The sequence below is a fragment of the Lynx canadensis genome, chromosome B2 (genome assembly GCF_007474595.2).
Source record: "Lynx canadensis isolate LIC74 chromosome B2, mLynCan4.pri.v2, whole genome shotgun sequence".
Lineage (NCBI taxonomy): Eukaryota > Metazoa > Chordata > Mammalia > Carnivora > Felidae > Lynx > Lynx canadensis.
In genome coordinates, this window is record NC_044307.1 from 66,815,550 (window position 1) to 66,837,958 (window position 22,409).

At 38.2% G+C, this 22,409-nt stretch overlaps 1 protein-coding gene and 1 non-coding gene across 2 annotated transcripts in view; one reads left to right on the forward strand and one right to left on the reverse strand.

Moving 5' to 3' along the window:
• Window positions 1-318: 318 nt before the first annotated feature.
• Window positions 319-22,409, reverse strand: part of CGAS (cyclic GMP-AMP synthase) — a 28,535-nt gene continuing 6,444 nt past the window's right edge. The window contains exons 2-5 of the mRNA XM_030315844.1: window positions 19,142-19,361; window positions 13,366-13,602; window positions 5,523-5,625; window positions 319-3,248 (exon numbers count right to left, since the gene is read on the reverse strand). Of these exons, the coding sequence (XP_030171704.1) occupies window positions 2,897-3,248; window positions 5,523-5,625; window positions 13,366-13,602; window positions 19,142-19,361 (912 nt within the window). The 3' untranslated portion in view covers window positions 319-2,896. The remainder of the gene's footprint in view (window positions 3,249-5,522; window positions 5,626-13,365; window positions 13,603-19,141; window positions 19,362-22,409) is intronic.
• LOC115515166 lies at window positions 18,704-18,811 on the forward strand. The gene has a single exon (XR_003969217.1). It is a non-coding gene; the product is annotated as a small nucleolar RNA U13 (small nucleolar RNA).

Sequence of the window (22,409 nt, forward strand, 5' to 3'; positions counted from 1 at the left end):
CTTAATTTTTATTATTTTTTTTTTCAACATATGAAGTTTATTGTCAATTGGTTTCCATACAACACCCAGTGCTCATCCCAAAAGGTGCCCTCAATACCCAACACCCACCCTCCCACCCCTCATCAACCCTCAGTTTGTTCTCAGTTTTTAAGAGTCACTTATGCTTTGGCTCTCTTCCACTCTAACCTCTTTTTTTTTTTTTCCCTTCCCCTCCCCCATGGGTTTCTGTTAAGTTTCTCAGGATCCACATAAGAGTGAAACCATATGGTATCTGTCTTTCTCTGTATGGCTTATTGCACTTAGCATAACACTCTCCAGTTCCATCCATGTTGCTACAAAGGGCATGGCTTAATTTTTAAAAAGAAGTCCCCACACCTTCCCCCGTTTTTCCATTACCAAGATGTAACCACTTCATCTTTTAGCCGTTTCTAAATAACATACTTATATTGCATTTTCTAGGTTTTTCAAATTTGATATTTACTGATTTTCCATTGTAAGAAATAATTCAGCCTTGGTTATACTCTTAGGGTGGCTCCATGACCCTCACCCTCCTGGGCTTTATATCTAGGTAATAAAGATATGGCCCTAACTCAAGTTAAAAACCTAACTCAGAGGTCTTGCCTTTTCCATTGACTTCTGGAAGGTAATCAGTAAGACCTTGGAACAGCCCAGAAAGTCTAACAAAGTGATTTATGGTGGGCCTTTGGATCATGATGCTTGACCTCCACAGTGGTTGGACTCTGAGGTTAGACATGTAGGGAGTTGACCACGGAGTTTCAATAAAAACTCTGTACACTCTGGCCCAGGTGAGCTTCCCTGGTTGGCCATATTTCATGTGTATTATATATATGGATGCCAAGAGAATAATGCATCCACTACTCCACAGGGAAAGAATAGAAGTTCTGTGTTTGGTATCCGCCTGGACGCTGCTGAGTGCTTTTCCCTTGACTAATTTTAACCTGTATCTTTATACCCTGTAATAAATTGCAACCAGTAACCACGAGTGTAGCTGCTTCAGTGAGTTTTCTGAGTCTTTTCAGTGAATTATCAATCCTAAGAATGCTTTTGGGAATCTCCTGAAACCGCAACTGGTGTCAGAGGTAAGGCTAGTCTTGTGGGGACTGTTGTCTCCTACCTGTATAGCTGGCTAAACTGACACAGCACTCTTGAGAGATTCCCCTCCCCTTGAGTATGCGTGGGACCTGTGACTTGCTTCCAACCAAGTGGAATGGTAAAGGAGATGGAGTGTACATGATTATATGTATGGAATTACGTTAAATAAGACAGTAGCACAGCCTCTTGCTGGAGTCTGTCCCTCCCTTGAGCTTTGAAGTGAATTGCCATGTTGTGTGGGCCGCCAATGCTGGGAGACTCACATGGTGAGGAACTGTAGGCAGTTCCTAGCAGCTAAGGGCAACCTCTGGCTGATAGAAAGAAAGTGAAGTCCTCAGCCTTAGCAATGTAAATACATAAATACTGCCAACAAATGTGGATCCTTCTCGGTCTGGTCCCAGATGAAACAGCAGCCCCAGCTGACACCTTTATTGTGGCCTTGTGAGACCCTGTGCTGAGCCATGCTCAGAATCTTGATCAACAAACACTGAAATAAATGTGTGTTATTTTAAGCCACCAAATTTGTGGTAACTTGTTATGGAGCAATAGGAAACTACAGAATCCAACCCCTCTACCTCACTATCACCATATAAGCACTCAGTCTATTCCTTTATCCTCCTTAATCATAATTTTGATGACACTGATAGTCAATGGTTATATTACTTTGCCTTCACATACAATTACAGCTGAGCAATATTATCAAATCAGACTTTTCTTGCACACATTTGCTTCCTGGAATTAAAAGTAGTTTTGATTTTTGTTTGTCTAGTTTTCTATTTATTTAGGATTTACTGTCCCCAAAACTTTCCTCCAAATGTCTAATTTTTCTCTTAGTATGTTAAACAGGATATATAAAATGCACAGACTATAAAGGAGAAAACTGATACATTCAACTACATTAAAATTTTAAAACCTTGTTTACTAAAACACCAAAAATGGTAAAGACAGTCCACACAATGAGAGAAGTTATTTGTTACACAGACAACCAACAAAGCGTAAGTATCCAAAATATATAAAGAACTACAAAAAATGAGAAAGCAGTAAAATAGCCAATAAGAAAATGTGCAAAATGCATGAATGGGAAAAAGTTAACAAACAGCAGCTGCTTCTAAGTTGAATGCTGCCTGAGCACAGAGGAGAAAGGGTAACATTTGGAAATAGCAGGTATGGAAGTACCTGTTTCTTTGAGTGTTGTACCATATGCATGTATTGCCTTTTCAGAAATATATATAAAAGTGTTACTAAATATAATAAAAGTAAGTTGTATGTTTTATATTTATCCATGTGCATTATTCTATATTTTGCTATGACATGGATTTCCTGAGACATGTAGAGATGATGTAGACTTTTCATTTCCTTCTTACTGATTCTGGCATATGTGACAAGACATTGCTTCCAAATATGTTTGAGCATTGAACAAAGTCTGCCATTTTTATGGAGGCAATGATCATTTCTAACGTCTCTTGCAAATTTCTACACATTTGTGCTAGGTGAGAAGTGGTGTTTACTAAGTGCTTGATGAATTTAATTCAGGTGGTAAGTATTTTGTCCTTTTCATTCCAGTCTAGTAAAGCTTTTATATTGTAAATACTCCTTTTGCTTCTTTATTCCTTGACTAATCTCTTTCCTAGGATAATCAATCTGTTTATACTGAGTATAGTTCATTAAGACAAAAGAGTTAAATGATTTACATTCATTTTAGTTAATCATTAATGTGACAAATTTCAAACACTGCAATATTATAAAGTCACTCTAATTCTTGATTCTTTTTAAAAATATAATTTCAAAGTTTATGAAAAACTGGAAATCCATTGTTTCTCTCATATTCAATTTCCTGTGACAGAAATTCTTTACTTATTTTGTCAATTTGGTCCCGAGAGAATAGATTGAATCCAGGAATAAAATAATGCTCAAGATGTTCTATCTTGAGGCACTGAAGAAAGTATGCCACACAGTTATCAAAACAGAGCTCCAGGTCTCTAGTGTGCCAGTGACTGTCTTGTGACTCCTGGGTACATACATGAAAGAAGGCAGTTTTCACATGGTAAGAGGAGAACTTATCCAGTTCCTTTCGGTTTTCAAACTTTATTTTCAATTGTTCTAAAAGATATTTCATTAGTTTTAGACAATCTTTCCTGTTGAATAAAAAAGAAAATCACTTATTTTTATTTATTGACAACCTGCTTCATTCCACAAAAAGCTTTAGGCATGTTACAGGAAAATACAAAGATACAATAAACAGGGGCGCCTGGATGGCTCAGCCGGTTTAAGTGTCCAACTCTGCTCAAGTCATGATCTCACAGTTTGTGAGTTCAAGCCCCACGTCAAGCTCTCTGCTGTCAGCACAGAGCCTGCTTTGGACCCTCTCCCTCTCTCTCTGCCCCTCCCCTGCTTGCTCTCTAAAATACGTAAACATTAAAAAAAAGATACAAAAAAAAAGATACAATAAACAATACAGACATTATAATATATAAAAAATTAAAAATAAAGATATATAATTATAGGGCCATTCTAGAACCTGTTTTCAAATATATGCTTTCAAGTTTCAAACACATTTTATTCTCCCCTCTTATTTTTAGCTTAAATATTTTATTCTATCAGGATAGATTCAACTATATGAAACTGGCAGATATTTATTCATCCAGTCATTTAGTACCTAGAAAAATCTCATTTTAATTTTTACAAAATGGGGGCAGATGACTGGCTCAGTCTGTAGAACATGTGACTCTTGATCTCAGGGTCATGAGTTCAAGCCTCATGTTGGGCATATAGCCTACTTAAAAAGATAATAAAATAAATAAATGATTTTTACAAAATGATTTTGTCTTACTAAGCTGCAAATATTTAATTACTCATCCCGTTATTTAGTAGTTAACAAAATTTAATGTTTATAAAACTATTAAGGCTTATTAGAAATATAGGGGCACCTCGGTGGCTCAGTCTGTTGAGTGTATGACTTCGGCTCAGGTCATGATTTCACTGTGAGTTTGAGCCCCAGGTCAGGCTCTGTGCTGACAGCTCAGAACCTGGAGCATGCTTCGGATTCTGTGTCTCCCTCTCTCTCTGTCCTTTCCCCATTCATACTGTCTCTCTCTGCCTCTCAAAAAATAAATAAATGCTAAAAAAAGAAAATTAAAAAAAAAAAGAAATATATTTTTTGGGGGGTGCCTGGCTGGCTGGCTGGGAGGAGGGTACAGTTCTTAATCTTGGGATCATGAGTTCAAGCCCCACATGGGTATAGAAATTACTTAAATAAAACTTTAAAAGGGGAGGGGGTCCCTGGGTGAGTGGGTCAGTTGGTTAAGCACCCAACTCGTGATTTTGGCACAGATCATGATCTTGTATTTGTGGGTTTGAACCCTACGTTGGGCTCCATGTGGATGGTGTGATGCCTGCCTGGGATTCTCTCTCTCCCTCTCTGTGCCACTCCCCCACTCTCTCTCTCAAAATAAATAAACTTGAAACAATTTTTTAAATTTAAAAAATAAAAAAGATATTTTTCGTTTTTTAACTTAAAATTTTTTATGGTTTTTTTTTTTGAGAGAGAGCAGGGGAGGGGCAGACACACACACACACACACACACACACACACAGATAGAATCCAAAGCAGACTTCAGGCTCTAAGCTGTCAGCACAGAGACCAATGTGGGGCTTGAACCCACGAACCGTGAGATCATGACCTGAGCTGAAGTTAGATGCTTCATCAATTGAGCCACCCAGGCGCCCCAGGAAATATATTTTTCTTAGTGCCTGTTTCAAAGCCTACATATGAAGCCTTAATCTCCCGTGCCTGCATGTGGGGCATTCTTGTTTTGACCTTTTAACTTTTGTGACCCTTCTACTAGACAACTTTAGAAACTCGAATGATGAGTTTGAAAACTCTTTTCAATCTCAGCTCTTTACAGTGCATATGTTAACAAGAAAAATAATTACCTCTTAGTGTTGTTCCAAGTAGAGCTAATCAGTCCCTGGCCTTCACCACGAACAAACCATCTCAAAGCAGGCACCAGTATCCAATAAGAGTAATCTTTTAGTCTCCTCCCATTATGTGACATTAATGCTCATTACCTTAAAGCAACCAGACGACTAAGACACATCCAATTGTCGTGGCTAGCCATGGCGAGTGTTCATATCCTCTCACTCTGTCCTACTTCATACAACTATCTGATCCAGGTTCAGGACTTACTATGCTCCCTGGCCTTGCCTTCTAACACTATTTCCTTGGTCCCTTGGATCTGGCTTCCCTGGTTTCATGCTCACACTCTAGATAATACTCCAGGGTCGATCCAGCCATGCGCTGCCCCCAGGACTCAACTCAACAATGATCATCTTCAGATTGGAGCTATGAAATCAACAAAGAATTAACCATTCCATTGGTAATTTGCCACTTAACAAAATAATGAAGTTACCTGCAACACTTCATCCCATTAATTTCACAGCATGTTTTAGATTGTCCATGACTTTTCAAAATGTCCTTTTCAATGTGAGAGAAAGATAGCCGCCACGTTTCTTCTTAATTTCCAAAAAAAAAAAAAAGTACTTTATCAAAAGCATCCATATATAAACAACACAATACTGAAATTATTTCATTAAAATATCACTCTGGAAGATTTCTAAAGGGAGACAGACCAAAAGAAATGAACACATAATGTAATTACATATTAAAACAAGTGATCTGAAGCAAATATTGGGTTGAAATAGGAAAAATGGAGGGGAGCATCAGGAGCATAATATAGTTAGCATGATAAGATGAATGTATCACCTTTTATATATTGCTAAATTCAGTTTAATATTTTGTTTCAAAAATAATCTGAATCAACTGACTCAAAATTTTTTATTTTTTTATACCATCCTTGCAAGTTTTGGTATTCATGTAAAATGAGCTAGGGAACATTTCCTTTTTTTCTACTCCTTGGGAGAGTTTATATAAGAATAAAATGATTCCCCCCCACCCCCCCCCCCGCTACTTCTAGAGTTTTACCATGGCCTTTTACATTCGTCTCTTTTACATTCGTCTGACTATCCTATTATCTAGTTGTTTTTATACCAGAAATATAGGATTGGTTTGTAATTTAAAAATTAATCAATATACTGTCTCATTAACAGAATAAAGGAAAAACATATGGTCATCTCAATAGAAGCAGAAAATGCAGCTAATAAAATTTAATATATATAATTTAAACAAAAAACATCTCTTAGCAAAGGTAGATTTTAAAAAACCTAGCTATGATAATATAAGGCAAAAAGTTGAGGTTTTCCCTTTGAAATTAGGAAGACAGGATGTTGGTTATCCTCATTTCTGCACTGGCTATCCTAACAAGCACAGTGAGGGAAGGAAAAACAGGGACATAGCACTGGAAAGGGAGAAATAAAGCTATTATTATTGAAAGATGATAAAATTGTATACATAGAAAATACAAAAGAAGCTGGGTGACAGGTACGTGTATGTTCTTCAGTCTACTTTTCTATTGGTTTCAAACTTTTCATAATAAAAAGTTACAACTTCCTATGAGTAAATCTAACAAAATATATACAAAACTTAAATAGAAAACTTTAAAACTTTGGCACAATAACACTGAGATCAATGGAACAGAATAGAGAACCCAGAAATGGACCCACAAACGTATGGCAAGCTAATCTTTGACAAAGCAGGAAAGAATATCCAATGGAATAAAGACAGTCTATTCAGCAAGTGGTGCTGGGAAAACTGGACAGCGACATGCAGAAGAAGGAACCTGGACCACTTTCTTACACCACACACAAAAATAAACTCAAAATGGATGAAAGACCTAAATGTAAGACAGGAAGCCATTAAAATCCTCAAGGAGAAAGCAGGCAAAAACCTCTTTGACCTTGGCCACAGCAACTTCTTATTCAACATGTCTCCAGAGGCAAGGGAAACAAAAGCAAAAATGAACTATTGGGACCTCATCAAAATATAAAGCTGCTGCACAGTGAAGGAAACAATCAGCAAAACTAAAAGTCAACCGATTGAATGGGAGATGATATTTGCAAATGGCATGTCAGATAAAGGGTTAGTATCCAAAATCTATAAAGAACTTATCAAATTCAACACCCAAAAAACAAATAATCCAATGAAGAAATGGGCAAAAGACATGAATAGACACTTCTCCAAAGAAGACATCCAGATGGCCAACTGACCCATAATAAATGTTCAACATCACTCATCATCAGGGAAATAAATCAAAACCACAATGAAATACCACCTCACACCTGTCAGAATGGCTAACATTAACAACCCAGGCAACAACAGATGTTGGCAAGGATGCAGAGAAAGAGGATATCTTTTGCATTGTTGGTGGGAATGCAAACTGGTGCAGCCACTCTGGAAAACAGTATGGAGGTTCCTCAAAAAATTAAAAATAGAACTACCCTATGACCTAGCAATTGCCCTACTAGGTATTTATCCAAGGGATACTGGTATGCTGTTGTGAAGGGGCACATGCATCCCCATGTTTATAGCAGCACTATCAACAATAGCCAAAGTATGGAAAGAACCCAAATGTCCATCAATGGATGAATGGATAAACAAGATGGATACACACACACACACACACACACACACACACACACAATGAGTATTACTCAGCAATCAAAAAGAATGAAATCTTGCCATTTGCAACTACATGGATAGAACTAGAGGGTATTATACTAAGTGAAATTAGTAAGTCACAGAAAGAGAAATATAGGACTTCAATCATGAGGACTTTAAGAGACAAAACAGTTGAACATAGGGAAGGGAAGCAGAAATATAAAAACAGGGAGGGGGACAAAACATAAGAGACTTAAATACAGAGAACAAACAGAGGATTACTAGAGGGGTTGTGGGAGGGAGGATGGGCTAAATGGGTAAGGGGCATCAAGGAATCTACCTCTGAAATCATTGTTGCACTATTCTAACTAACTTGGAGGTAAATTTAAAAATAAATAAATAGATAAAAAAAAGGAAATTCTAAAACTTCACTGAGAAGTATTAGAGGAAATCTAAATAAATAGAGATGTGCACCCTGTACATGGATTGGAAGACTCATTATTATAAATATATCAAGTCTCCCCAAATTTATCTATAGATTCAATGTACCCTCAATCAAAATTCCAAAAAAAAAATGTTTTTGTGGAACTTGACAAGAGGATACCAAAATTTTAATGAAAACACAAAGGCTCAAGAATATCTAAAACACTCTTGAAGAAGGACAAAGTGGGAGAGTTTGCTCTACCAGATATCAAGATTTCTAAAGCTACATTATGTATGATACTATGGTATAGCACAAGGGCAGACAGAGGTTTTAATTGGACAGAATAAAGACTTTAGTAATAGCTACACAATATATAGACAATAAATATATGGAAAAGGCACTGGGCTAGGGGTGCTCATTACTGTATAAATCCATTTATGAAATCCACTTATACCATTCTGGAAAAGGCAAATCTATAGAGATAGTAAACAGATCAGTGGTTGCCAGAGGGTTGAATAAATGAAGCATGGGGGGCTCTTTAAGGTAGTGAAGCTATTATGTAAAGGTAGATACATGATACAATGCATTTGTCAAAATCAGAACAACTCTATAGCACAGTGAACCTTGAAGTATGACAACTTTAAAAAGTCATTTAAGAGGTCAAGTAAGCCCAGGAAATAACGCAGACCAGCAGAAGGGACTCTAACTATATTACAAATGTATGAAACAACCTCCTTGAAGGGGGCTGGTGTAGAAACAAAAAAACCTCCCTGAAGGAGGGGGGTAGAAGCAAAGAAAGTTACTTTGGAAATGTTGTCTCTGAGACTGAAGGCAACAGAAACTGTACATAAGCTCTGTATTCCAGTTGATAACTTAATATAAATACAGGCGGTTACACATAGAAATGTTAGGTATCTGTATACACTGGGGTCACTATATGTATATATATTTCCTTGCTCTTTTATCTGAGAGTGATGACACCCTGGTAGCAGAGCACGCATAGCACCCTGATCTTGGTTTCTAGTACATTTCCCAATAAAAGGATCCAGGGCTACTTGGAGAAATGGCTGATTCTAGGACTGAAGCAGGAAATACACAAGATGAGCCTGGAGCCTCTTGTAGTTACCAGAAAGTGAGTTAGTACTAAAAACAAAATAAAACAAACTCCACCCCCAACTATGGGGGAGTATGTCAAGGGATACAGCAATCAACTGGAAGAGCTCTCAAAGGCAAAAGCTGAAACAATTTAAACAATAAAATTAAGTGGTACTGGATTATAGCTCAAGATAAAAAAAAAAAAAATACCCATGAGTGCTTACTAATATGACTGCTTAAGTAAATAAATAAATGGGGAAAAGGAGACAAATCTCCCATGAGGAAGAATTCCAAATAATTTATGTAAATACTGTGCTCTAAAAAGGTGGAGCATAACTCCCCCATTCTTTTTTTTTAATGTTTATTTATTTTTGGTGGGGGGAAGACGGGGGGAGGGGCAGACAGAGAGAGATACAGAGAATCCAAAGCAGGATATCAGCGCAGAGCCTGATGTAGGGCTTGAACCCTCGAACCAAGAGATGATGATTTGAGAGGAAGACAGATGCTTACTTACTGAGCCACCCAGGCACCCCAACTCCCCAATTCTTATGTGTGAATTGTGCACAGTGACTTCCAAATAGAATAGTATGAAAAAGGGGAAAAAGTAACAGTGGAGAAACCTGACAAATGGCTTACCTCAGCCTGGTTCAACGACAACCATGCTAAGTCATGTTCGTGGCATGTGCCTTTGATAGGATATGATGAGAAAGGCATTACCTCTGTTTTCTTCCGCCCAAAACCCAGAACTCCAGTTTAATCACAAGAAGACATCAGACACCTATCAATGAGGGACATTCTCCAAAAGACCTGACTGGTGCTCCTCAAAACTATCAAGGGCACCAAAAATAAGGAAAGACTGAGAAACTGTTACAGTTAAGAGGAGCCTAAGATGACATGATGACTAAATGTAATGTGGTACCCTACATAGGATCCTGGAACAGGAAAAGGGAGATTAGGTAAAAACTAAGAATATCAGAATTAAGTATGGGCTTTAGTTAACAATCGATATTTGTTCATTAATTATGACAATGTAGCATATTGATGTAAGATGTTAAAGATAAGGAAACAGGTATGGAGTATATAGGAACTCTACTATCTTTTCAATTTTCCTGCAAATCTAAAACTATTTGAAAGTTAAAAGTTTATTTTTAACATTGAGATTTCACTTCTTACTTTTTGAATTATTCGCGAAAATTCCAAAGTTTAAGGAGTTTGGTTGCTAAGGCTGAGAGTGAAATAGGTACTCTCATACACGGCTGTGGGAATGCAAATTGGGCAGTCCCTATGGGGGTGATCTGGCAATGTCCAGCAGATTTATATATGGATTTACTCCTTGATCAGCTGTAAAAACAGACTGAGAAAAGAAATGAGTGCTACCTTTATATAAAGCCAAAACTCTATCTTCAAAATATCTCACTAACTGAAAAAAGGGAGGTGTACTTTTTATCTTAAAAGATAAAGGTATACGGGGTGTCTGGATGGCTCAGTTGGTTAAGCATCCGACTTCGGCTCAGGTCATGATCTTGCGTTTCAAGAGTTCGAGCCCCGCATCGGGCTCTGTGCTGATGCTCAGAGCCTGGAGCTTGCTTCCGAATCTGTGACTCCCTCTCTTTCTGCCCTTCTACCGCTCATACTCTGTTTCTCAAAAAACACATAAATGCTAAAAAAAAAAAAAAAAAAAAAAAAAAAAAAGATAAAAGTATATATTTAGTTACACGACCAAACGAAAAACAATAAAGAGGGTTTCCAGTCAGGAAAGGAGAGAACAGTGTAGAGCAAACATGAATGGAAGCTGTGGTCCTCTAGAAATTCCTTTTTCTGTAGCTTTGACTTTGGAACCATGTGAATGCCTTATACATTTATGAGACAAAATTAAGTCAAAATTGAAAATCTAGCATGCAAAATTTAAAACCATAATGAAACAAACAAACCTAACTATTTTGAGTTGGGTAGCTTAACCACCTGGAGAAATTCTTTCAAGTGGATTTAAGCTTGGTATTTTGACTGTCCTTTTATCTTAAGAACAAAAGAACTACAAAAAATCTTAAAGTGTTTTTTTTTTCAATTATACTCTTGATAACAATGCTGGTATTATTTTGAAACAGGTGGAAAGATTTTTAAAATTCTTAAAAATTTATAAGTAAAAACCAAACAAATCATATTTTAAAAAATATAGCTTATAAGACCAGAACATTTAAAGTAAAATGTTTGGAAAGAGAAAAACTAAAACAGGTGATATACATGTCTGCAATCTAGTATGAATATTTTCACTGCTAACATGCCCCTCTGTTCAGTCTTTCAGATAGAGATGGGGGTTGAGGGGCATACCTGCCTGAACACAGATCATCTGCAATGATAGGAGGAAAACAACCAAAGGTAATGGAGAGCAAAGGTCAGCTGAGCAACCATCACAAGCATCCACTTTCATCTCAATGCAAGGATGTGACGAACTACCCACAGGGCCACTGAAGGACTCTCTCATCCCTAATTCGATTTGTCTCCCAGTCTTGCCCACGGCAGTCAGTAGCAGACCACTAAGAGGGTGGTATGGGTCCTGTTAAGATTTCTGTATCACATACAGTGAGGGTTTCTTGGGGCTATTCTAGAAATTATCCAGGGGTGCAACCCCTCTTTACAGAAAGCTATGTTCCTTTTACAAAATTATGAATAATGATATATGTAATATCCTCTTACAAAACAACTTTTCTTGCAGAAAAGGACTCCTATATATGCGCGATATAAAAAGTTATCATGAGTTCACAAAACATAAGCCATCAAACTAAGCATGATCAATGAATTCCAAGATTTGTTCAGAATACTAATTTGTAACGTGGTTCATACGTTTCATGATCTTTTCCATATCCCTGGAATCCAGGTGCACTAGGTACCAAAAGTTCTTAATTTATAAGACAAAAATAAAATAATGAGCTAACCTGATTTTAGGTAGACTAACTCAGCCTTGAATGTTTTAGCTGTAGACTAACTCAGAACCTGAATGTTACCCAAGAGCACCATCTGAAAAACCTGTTCTTACCTGTGAGGCCAGAGTACACAGGTGAGAAGACCAACTGTAGCTGAGGATGCAAAGGTCTGCTAGCTGCATGAGGAGCAGTGGAAGGGGAAGAAGACAGAAGAAAAGAAGTATGGCTGGGAATGAGAGTCTAGACTCTGATAAATTAATAACATATAACTGCTTGTGCTGAACTAGGGATTTTATTTTTTAATATTTATTTATTAAATAAATAAACAGGGGGAGGGGTAGAGAAAGGGGGATAGAGGATCCAAAGCAAGCTCTGACTTTAGCGAAGCGAGCCCATGTGGAGCTTGAACTCACAAAAAGAACCGTGAGATCATGACCTGAGCCAAGGTCGGACGCTCAACCGACTGAGCCACCCAGGTGTCCCATGAACTGGGATTTTACATAAACTGTCTCATTTTTTCTCTTCCCAGAAATTTTCAAGTAGCTTTTTTTTTAAATTTTTTTTTTTTTAACATTTATTCCTTTTTGAGAGACAGAGCATGAGCAGGGAAGGGGCAGAGAGAGAGGGAGACGCAGAATCCAAAGCGGCTCCAGGCTCCAAGCTGTCAGCACAGAGCCCGACACGGGGCTCAAACTCACGAACTGCAAGATCATGACCTAAGCCGAAGTCGGACGCTCAACTGACTGAGCCACCCAGGCGCCCCGTAAACTTTCAAGTAGCTTTGAGAGACTTGGTTAACTAGCCCAAGATCACACACCTAGTAAGAGAAGAAGACTCAGGATTCAGATCCAGGGCAGTCTGACTCCAAGGCCAGTACTGCCTTTCTCTATTGAAAACAAACTAAAAATAAACTTGAAATGTGGGTGAGATGATATTTTAAAACCAAGTATTTGATATTACTACTACAACTATGCCCTTTTCAATTTCCTTTCTCACCAAACTCTCATCTTGTAGTCTATTTAGCCTTATGGCTCTTGAAATGCCAACCGCACTATTTACACTGCCCTAGTATTATAACATTAAGAGCCCTTGGGTCGCCTGGCTGGCTCAGTCATTAGAGCATGTGACTCTTGATCATGGGGTAGGAAGTTCAAGCCCTATGAACTGGGCATAGAGCTTACGTAAAAAAAAAGAAAAAAGAAAAAAAACACAGACAACTCTTTTATATGTTTTTAAGTTAATCTTCATATTCAAGATACCTTGAAAACCATTTCCTTCCTTTGCATGCTTGGGGACCAGGTAAAATGGCTGCTGTCTTAGACTGCTTCTAACTTTTGTTCCAAGCCAGTCCGTGACTGGCAGGCCATTCTTGGTGCTAGCAGGCCAGCTGGTGTTTAACTCCAAAGCCAGGGTTATATCCACAGATATTTCTTTAGGTTTTCTAATAAGAAGTGTTACAGCAGGACTCCCTCTCTTCTTCCTCTGGACAATGACATCTGTTTAAACACATAAAAGGGAAGACAGCATTTATCAATCCAATTTTCTTTGAAAATACAGGGAAGATAATATATCTGTAATTGGAGATCTATAAAGTGCTAAGTGTAAGGTGCAAATTAGTTCTAAAGCGAAGCTGACCCCACAAAGCAAAGTGTTTTCCTCATTTCACCAATATTTATCAATACCTACCATGGGGAAGCATTGTCAAGATTCTGTCTGGTATAAATGATGAGGAGCCCATGAAGACCGTGGGCTTTGGGAATGCTGTGATTAACTTTTCACTTAAATTTATGGATGGCATTTTGGAGGGAAGCCTGGAGAAGAGACCAGATGAATGGCAGGGAGGAGACAGGCAATCGAGAAGACCACAGCAACAGTCCAACACAGAAGTTGTATGCCTGCAGCATCACAGAGGCAGTAGGCATGAAGACACAGGGAGTGATCCATGTTACTACAGCATTATTCACAACAGCCAAGACATGGAACAACTTAGGTGTCCATGGATGGATGAATGGATATAGAAATTCTGGTACATACATACCATGGAGTATCATTCAGCCCTAGCAAAGAATATCTTGCCATTTGTGACAACATGGATGAACTTGGAGGGCATTACACAAGGTCAAATAAGCCAGACACAGAAAGGCAAATACTGTATGACCTCACTTATATGTGGAATCTAAAAAAGTAGAATACATAGAAGCAGAGGGTAGGATGGTGGTTACCAGGGGGTTACCAGGGGTTAGAGAGTGGGGGGAAATGGGGAGATGTTAGTCAAAGGGTACAGAGTTACAGTTATGTAGGGCAAGTATGTACAGAGATCTAAAGTACATCATGATGACCATTGTTAACACTACTACACTGTTTACTAGAAATGAGCTAAGAAAGTAGATTTCAGGTACTCTCACCACACACAGAAAAGGCAACTATGTGAGAAGATAAGTTAATTGGCATGACTGCTGAAATCATTTCACCATGTATATGTGTATTAAAACATCATGTTGTACACCTTAAATACAGTCGACTTTTGAACAACACAGGTCTGAACTGTGCAGGTCCACTTACATGCATTTTTTTTAGTATAGCACTGCAAATGTATTTTTTCTTCCTTATGATTTTCTTTTTTTTTTAAGTTTTTAAATTCCTGTTAGTTAACATACAGTCTAATATTAGTTTCATATATACACTATAGTGATTCAACACTTCCTTACCACATCCAGAGCTCATCACAAGAAGTGCACTCCTTAACCCCATCACCTATTTAACCCATTCCCCCACCCACCTCCCTTCTGGTAACTGTTAATTTGTTCTCTATAGTTAAGAGTCTGTTTCTTGGGGGGCGCGTGGGTGGCTCAGTCCGTTAGGCATTCAACTCTTGATTTTGGCTCAGGTCATGATCTCATGGTCATGGGATTGAGCCCCGCATCCTGCTCTATCCTGAGTGTGGAGCCTCCTTGGGATTCTTTCTCCCTCATGTGCGTGCTCTCTCAATAAATAAATATTTTTAAAATAGAAAAAAAAAAGTCTGTTTCTTGGTCTGCCTTTCTCTTTTTGTCACTTTGCTCCTTGGCCATGATTGTATAGTGATTAGTACTCTGTGTTGTGTCACTCTGCTCCTTTGTTTTATTTCTTAAATTACACATGAGTGAAATCATATTGTATTTGTCTTTCTCTGACTGACTTATTTCACTCAGCATAATACTCTGTAGCTCCATCATGTCATCACAAATGGCAAGATTTCATTTTTTATGGCTGAATAATATTCCATTGTGTATATATAACACATCTTTTTTTTTTTTTTTACATCTTCTTTATCTATTCATCAATCAATGGACACTTGGGCTGCTTCCATATCTTGGCTAATATAAATAATGTTGCTATAAACATAGGGGCGCATGTATCCCTTTGAATTAGTGTTTTTGTATTGAGTAAATACCCAGTATTGCAATTGCTGGAGTATATGGTAGTTCTATTTTTAACTTTTTGAGGAACCTCTCTACTGTTCCAGAGTGGCTGCATCAGTTTGCATTCCCATCAACAGTACACAAGAGTTCCTTTTTCTCCACATCCTCGCCAACAACCGTTGTTTCTTGTGTTTTTGATTTTAGCCATTCTGATAGGTGAAGTGATACCTCATTGTAGTTTTGATTTGCATGTCCCTGATGGTAAGTGATAATGAGCATCTTTTGATGTGTCTGTTGGCCATCTGCATGTCTTCTTAGGAGAAATGTCTGTTCATGTCTTCTGTCCATTTTTTAATTGGATTATTACTTTATATATTTTGGATACTAACCCTTTATCAGATATGTCATTTGTAACTATCTTCTCCCATTCTGTAGGTTGCCTTTTAGTTCTGTTGATTGTTTCCTTTACCGTGCAGAAACTTTTTTATTTAGATGCAGCAATCCCCTTTGATTTTCTTTAACATTTTCTTTTCTCTCGCTTACTTTACTGTAAGAACATAGTATATGATACATATACAAAATGTGTGCTAATCAACTGTTTATGTTATTAGTAGGGCTTCCAATCAACAGTAAGCTCTTGGTAGATAAGTTTTGTTAACTTATACACAGATCATTATGTGTATTTTTTGTTAAGTTATACATAGATTATTATGTGTATTATACACAGATTTTCGACTATGTGGGGTGGTGCCCCTAACTGTCCTGTTGTTCAAAAATCAACAGTATATAGAGATTGTATTTTTTTTTTTTAAAGACACAAGTAGCAGAAGTGAGAGGAATTAAAGAGGTTCAAATAAACAGAACTAGTAGATGGACTAAATCTGTAAGGAAGAAGGTAGAAGTCCGGAATGCCATCCCAGGATTTTGGCCTGAGAAATGAATGATGTCGATTTGATTCTTCAATATGGAATAATCAAAAGGAAGAAAGATTGGGCTGAGATGTATTTCATTTTAGACACACTGAGCTCTAGGTGTTTGGAGAACACCCAACAGGAGATGGCTACTGGGCCGGTGGCTTTGGTGGTCAGAAATTCAGTATCTCTAGATGAGATACTGGCTTTGGGATTGGGAGGTATACAAGCAATAGTTAGAGACTACTCCCAGGTAAGACTTCTGGAAGGGACCATAATGAGAGAGAAGAAAGAGGACCAAGGAGAAAATCCTGGAGAATGCCCTCATTTTGCTATCACTAAATCTGTAAAACTACCCACTTTTTACCCATTATATCCTTCTACCCTCCTATTACTACTGAGGAAGCATACACCCCCCTTTCAAAGGCTACCCCTGCACATGGTGTCTGGATTCCTTCTTTCTTACCTTCTTAACTACCTTGTTTTTTCAACTGTTCCCTCTCTCCTCCATCAGTGGGTGCCCCCTCCCTACTGGATCATTCCTGTCTTTATACAAAGGATTCCAGTATCTCTCATTCTAAAATATGCCTCTCTTCGCCTGGGTGGCGCAGTCGGTTAAGCGTCCGACTTCAGCCAGGTCACGATCTCGCGGTCCATGAGTTCGAGCCCCGCGTCGGGCTCTGGGCTGATGGCTCAGAGCCTGGAGCCTGTTTCCGATTCTGTGTCTCCCTCTCTCTCTGCCCCTCCCCCGTTCATGCTCTGTCTCTCACTGTCCCAAAAATAAATAAACGTTGAAAAAAAAAAATTAAAAAAAAAAATAAAATATGCCTCTCTTGACCCAACCTACCTCTTCCCCATGCTTACTCACCTTTCTATGTCCTTTACAGCTGAAACTTTGTAAAGATATGCCTACACACACCCTAGTGAAACTGCTAAGTCCAAGTTACCAACTCCCACAAAACTGAAGACTAAATCCAGTGGTTTTCCGAATGTCAGTAGCACTCTACACACTGACCACTCATTCTGCACTTAGTCTCCTTTTGCTCCTTCTCTTCTCAACCTCTAATGGGATCCTCTTCTTGCCACTCTGCTTAACACTGCAACTCCCCCTCCCCCATCCTATTGCCAACACTTTTCACCACAGGACTTACTACTTTCTAGTAGTGAAGATAATTATGTTTTCCATTTGTTATGAATTATATGTCTGTCCCTACATAACTAAGGTACAGAAGGGTGAGGATCTTCATTTATTTGTTCATTACTATATCCCAAACACCTAGAACATCTGGCACATTCGATGATCAATGAATACTGATTCATGAATAAATTAATCAATGCTCTCTGCCTATGTGGTCTCATCCACTGCCAATGCCATTTATGTGTTTACATATAGCCCAAACATATCCTCTGAACTTCAAACCCATATCCAATTACATACTTGATACACTCACTTCAACGTATCACAGGAATCTCTAACTTAAAATCTCCAAAGCCAAAAACTCCTAATCCATACCCTAAAATACATTCCTCCTCAGTCCTTCCCATTAGAAAAGGGCACAATCAATCCACACAGGTGCTCAATCAGAAACCTGGAGGCCTTCTTTAATTCAATCCTCTTGAACCCCCAACACTTAATCCAGAAGTAAGCATTGCTACAGCTTGGATGTGTCTGCTTCTCTCCATTCCCACCTCCATCGAAGCCACCACTATCTTTCACCTGAATTACTTCAATGTCTTCCTTTTTCTTTCCTTTTTTTTATTTGCCTTTTTATAATATCTTCTCCAGAGAAGCCAGAGTAAACTTTTAAAAATACAAAGCAAATCATCACTCCCTAATTAAAACTTGATTTCTCAATGAACATGGTATCAATCTGAATTCATTTCCAGGATCTACAAGTCCTTGCAGTATGGTCCCTGGCCACCTCTTCAACTGCATTTATGTCACTCTTCCCCTTGTCCACATAGGCCTCTTTTTGTTCCTTTAACTTGCCAAGCTCTCTTCAGCCTTGGGGTCTTACTCCATCCCAGTTGCTACTACTTCTCCCAGTTCATTCCCTTCAGAGCACTTAATGTAATTTGTGTTTACAAGCTTCAAGAGGGGATTTCATGCAATCACATGTAACCAGTGGCACAGGCAGCCATTCAGTGAATATCCAATGAAAACCAAACTGAACAAATCAACCTTTAGGAAGAACACCAAGAAAATGTAGTAACTAAAATCAAGAGCAAAGAGTTGTTTCTAAGAAGAAGTGGTCAACAAGGAGGTTAAGAAAGATCAGGAAAGGATCCTTTTGTAGTTCATTAGTGTGATGACTGGGTGTCCAAGCTGCTGTGTGACAGACATGTGCCTCACTCAAGCCCTGTTATGAAGTAGGCACTTTACCTCTCTGATGTGGGGAGAAAAAAAAGATCATGAGAGGAGTGTACATTGGCAATTAGTAGGTATAATTAGACCTTTAAGAATCAAAAGCCAAGGAGCACCTGGGTGGCTCAGTCAGTTGAGTGTCCAACTCTTGGTTTCAGCTCAGGTCATGATCTCACAGTTCTTGAGATCAAGCCCTGAGTCAGGCTCCATACTGACAACTTGAAGCCTGGGATTCTCTCTCTTTCTCTCTGTCCCTCCCCTGAGCACACACATGAGCATCCTCTCTCTCTGTCTCTTTCTCTCCCCCTCTCAAAATAAATAAAGTTTTCAAAAAAGAATCAAAAGTCAAAATTCTTACCTTCAATGTTTTCAATTTCTTTCTTAATGATTTTCCTAAACTTCAACAGCATCTTAGAAGCTGATAATATTTCCCCTTCTAAAAACGGACTCAGAGGATTTCCTTTAGGATTTCTTTTGAACTTCACAAAGTAATATGCACCACTGTTGCGATACTCTTCTAGCTGAATTCTGGAGACCTCCAGTTTGAACATAATATCAAATTCATTAGGAGCAGAAATCTAAGAAATAGTAAAAAATACTCGCTTGTGAATATTTTCCAAGCAACACAATTTTTTTCTTGAAATTTCTGCTTAAAACCCCCACTCTGAAAAGCAAGATCCCTAATATTTATACCCTCGGGGAGTGGGACTGGTGGAGCGAAGAGAGCATTGTTGCTTTGGTTGGTAGGTTCCATACCCTTTTTTTAAAACCAAGAGTATGCGAGGCGCCTGGGTGGCTCGGTGGGTTAAGCATCCAACTTCGGCTCAGGTCATGATCTCACGGTCTGTGAGTTTGAGCCCTGCGTCGGGCTCTGTGCTGACAGCTCAGAGCCTGGAGCCTGTTTCAGATTCTGTGTCTCCCTCTCTTTCTGCCCCTCCCCTGTTCATGCTCTGTCTCTCTCTGTCTCAAAAATAAATAAACGTTAAGAAAAAATTTTTAAAAAATAAAAAAATAAAACCAAGAGTATGCATTATTTTTATAATTTAGAATAATTTTAAATGATATCATGCAAGCTTTAGTATATGTGCTGCCGAAGCGAGCACAGGCTTTAAATATCTGTACCAGTTTTTTTCTGAAATTACAGAATAATAAAATTAAAAACCTTTAAGTGCTATTTTTTATGTGACAAGACACACACTCCAGCCACCCTCTTGTCACAGTGGTCTAAAAAAATGTGTGTAGCCATGTGCTGGCTAGTTGAGCAAAGGCCTTCTCATTATAGTTTCTGGTCACCCAAGTGAGTGTTAGTTCCAACTCATAGTGTCTTTAACCACAGCATTTTAGGAGCATCAAAGAATCTTTTTCATCCTCACAATAATAAATGAATCAGCAATTATAATAAATGATCATTTTTCTTATATTAAAAATGCCACAAAGGGACATGTGGGTGGCTCAGTTGGCTGAGCATCTGACTGTTGATTTCAGCTTAGGTCATGATCCCAGGGTCATGGGATTGAGCCCCACGTTAAGATTCTCTTTCTCCCTCTGCCCCTCTCCCTGACTCATGTTCTCTCTCTAAAATAACATAAAATAACATAAAATAACATAAAATAACACAAAATAACATAACATAACATAACATAAAATAAAATAAAATAAAATAAAATAAAATAAAATAAAATAAAATATTTAAAAAGCCACAGGGGGAGACTGGGTGGCTCAGTCGGTTAAGCGTCAGGCTCTTGATTTCATCTCAGGTCATGATCTCATGGTTTGTGGGATTGAGCCCCATGTTGGCCTCTTTACTAACAGCTCGGAGCCTGCTTGGGATACTCTCTCTCCCCCTTTCTCTCTGCCCCTCCCATGTGCACACATGTGCGTATTCTCTCTCTCTCCCAAAATAAATACACATTTAAAAAATAAATAAATAAAATTTAAAAAGCCACAAATCTTTCATTAGTCAGGAGCATGCTTCAAGTACAGCTATTGGACTGTACTGTTCAAGAAGGTACCTATATGTCTAGTGACCATGTGAAACATGGCTAGTCCAAATTGAGATGTACTGTCCCATATACCAAATTGTGTCCTCCAAAAATTAATATATTGAAGCCCTAGCCCCAAATGTGACTGTACTTGGAGACAGGGCTTTTGGGAGTTAATTAAGGTTAAATGAGATCATGAGGGTAGGGTTCTAATCTAATAGGATTGGTGGCCTTCAGAGGAGGAGGAAGAGGAGGAGAAGGAGGGAGATCCCTTTCTCACTGCCCACACATAAAGAACAGAATGAGGACCCAGGGACAAGGTGGCTGTCTGTAAGCCAGGAAGAGTCCCCACCAAAACCTAACCATGCTAGCACTCTGATCTTGGACTTCCAGCCTCTAGAACTCTAAGAAATTTGTGTTGTTTAAGCCACTCAGTTTAAAGTATTTTTGTTATGGCAGCCTAAGCTGACTAGGGTATAATATGAGGGTCAAACACTTGGAAGTGACATCAGTGGGAATGAATTAAGAGCCTCTGAAAATCCACTCTTCCATAAAAACAACAAGAACATGGGCAGAAATGGTCAATTCAATTTTTCAGGTCTGTAAATTAACCAAAGGCTTGCAACAATCCAGGGAGGCTTTATTCAAGAAAAATGGCTGAATCCCAAAAGGAACTGTGAACTTTGTGGGCACTACCCTGTTCTCATCCACAGAGCACAGAAAGTTCTCTTATTCCCATTCACTCTCAGAAACCCTCCACCAAGAAGTAGCTACTATTCTAACAACATAGATGAGGTTCACCTGTTTGGAAACACCATATAAACTGAATCATATAAAATGTACTCTATTACATGTGACTTCTTTCGCTTAACATGTTTTATGAGATTTACTTGTTACATGTATTGGTAGTTTGTTCTTTTTCATCTTATGAAACATTCCATTGAATTAATGCAATTTATCACAATACACTTACTTATTCTGTTGTGAGTATTTGGGCCATTTCCAGTTTTTAACTATTACAAAGCTGTTCTGAGCATTCTTATATATGCCTTTTGGTGGACATGAGCACTCATTTCTATTGTGTATATGCCTAGCAGAACTGCTGGACCACAGGATAAGCATGTCTTTAACTTTAGAAGAAAGTGTCAATTTTCTAAAAGGGTTGTACCAATGTATCCTCCCTTTATCAAGGTAAGGGAGTTTCAGTTGCTCCACATCTTCTCCAAGATGGAATTGTCAAGTCTAAAAATTTTAGCCATTCTAGTGGATACATGTGTAGTAGAATCACATCATGGTTTTAATTTACATTTTCCTGATGATTAATGATGTTGAACATCTTTTGTGTTTGTTGCTATTTGGATTATATACTAAAGCATCTATTCAAGTCTTTTGCTCAATTTTAAATTGGTTTGTCTATCTTTTTCTTACTGATTTGTACTAGTCCTTTGTCATATGTACATATTGAGAGTATATGTTTAAGCATCTGTTTTTGTACAAACTAAAGATGTCATATGTACATATTGAGAGTATATGTTTAAGTATCTGTTTTTGTACAGAGAGTATCTGTTTAAGAAATATTTGTACATCCTATTATTATGAAGACATTCTTCAATGTTTTTTCTAGAAACTTTGTTGTTTTGCCTT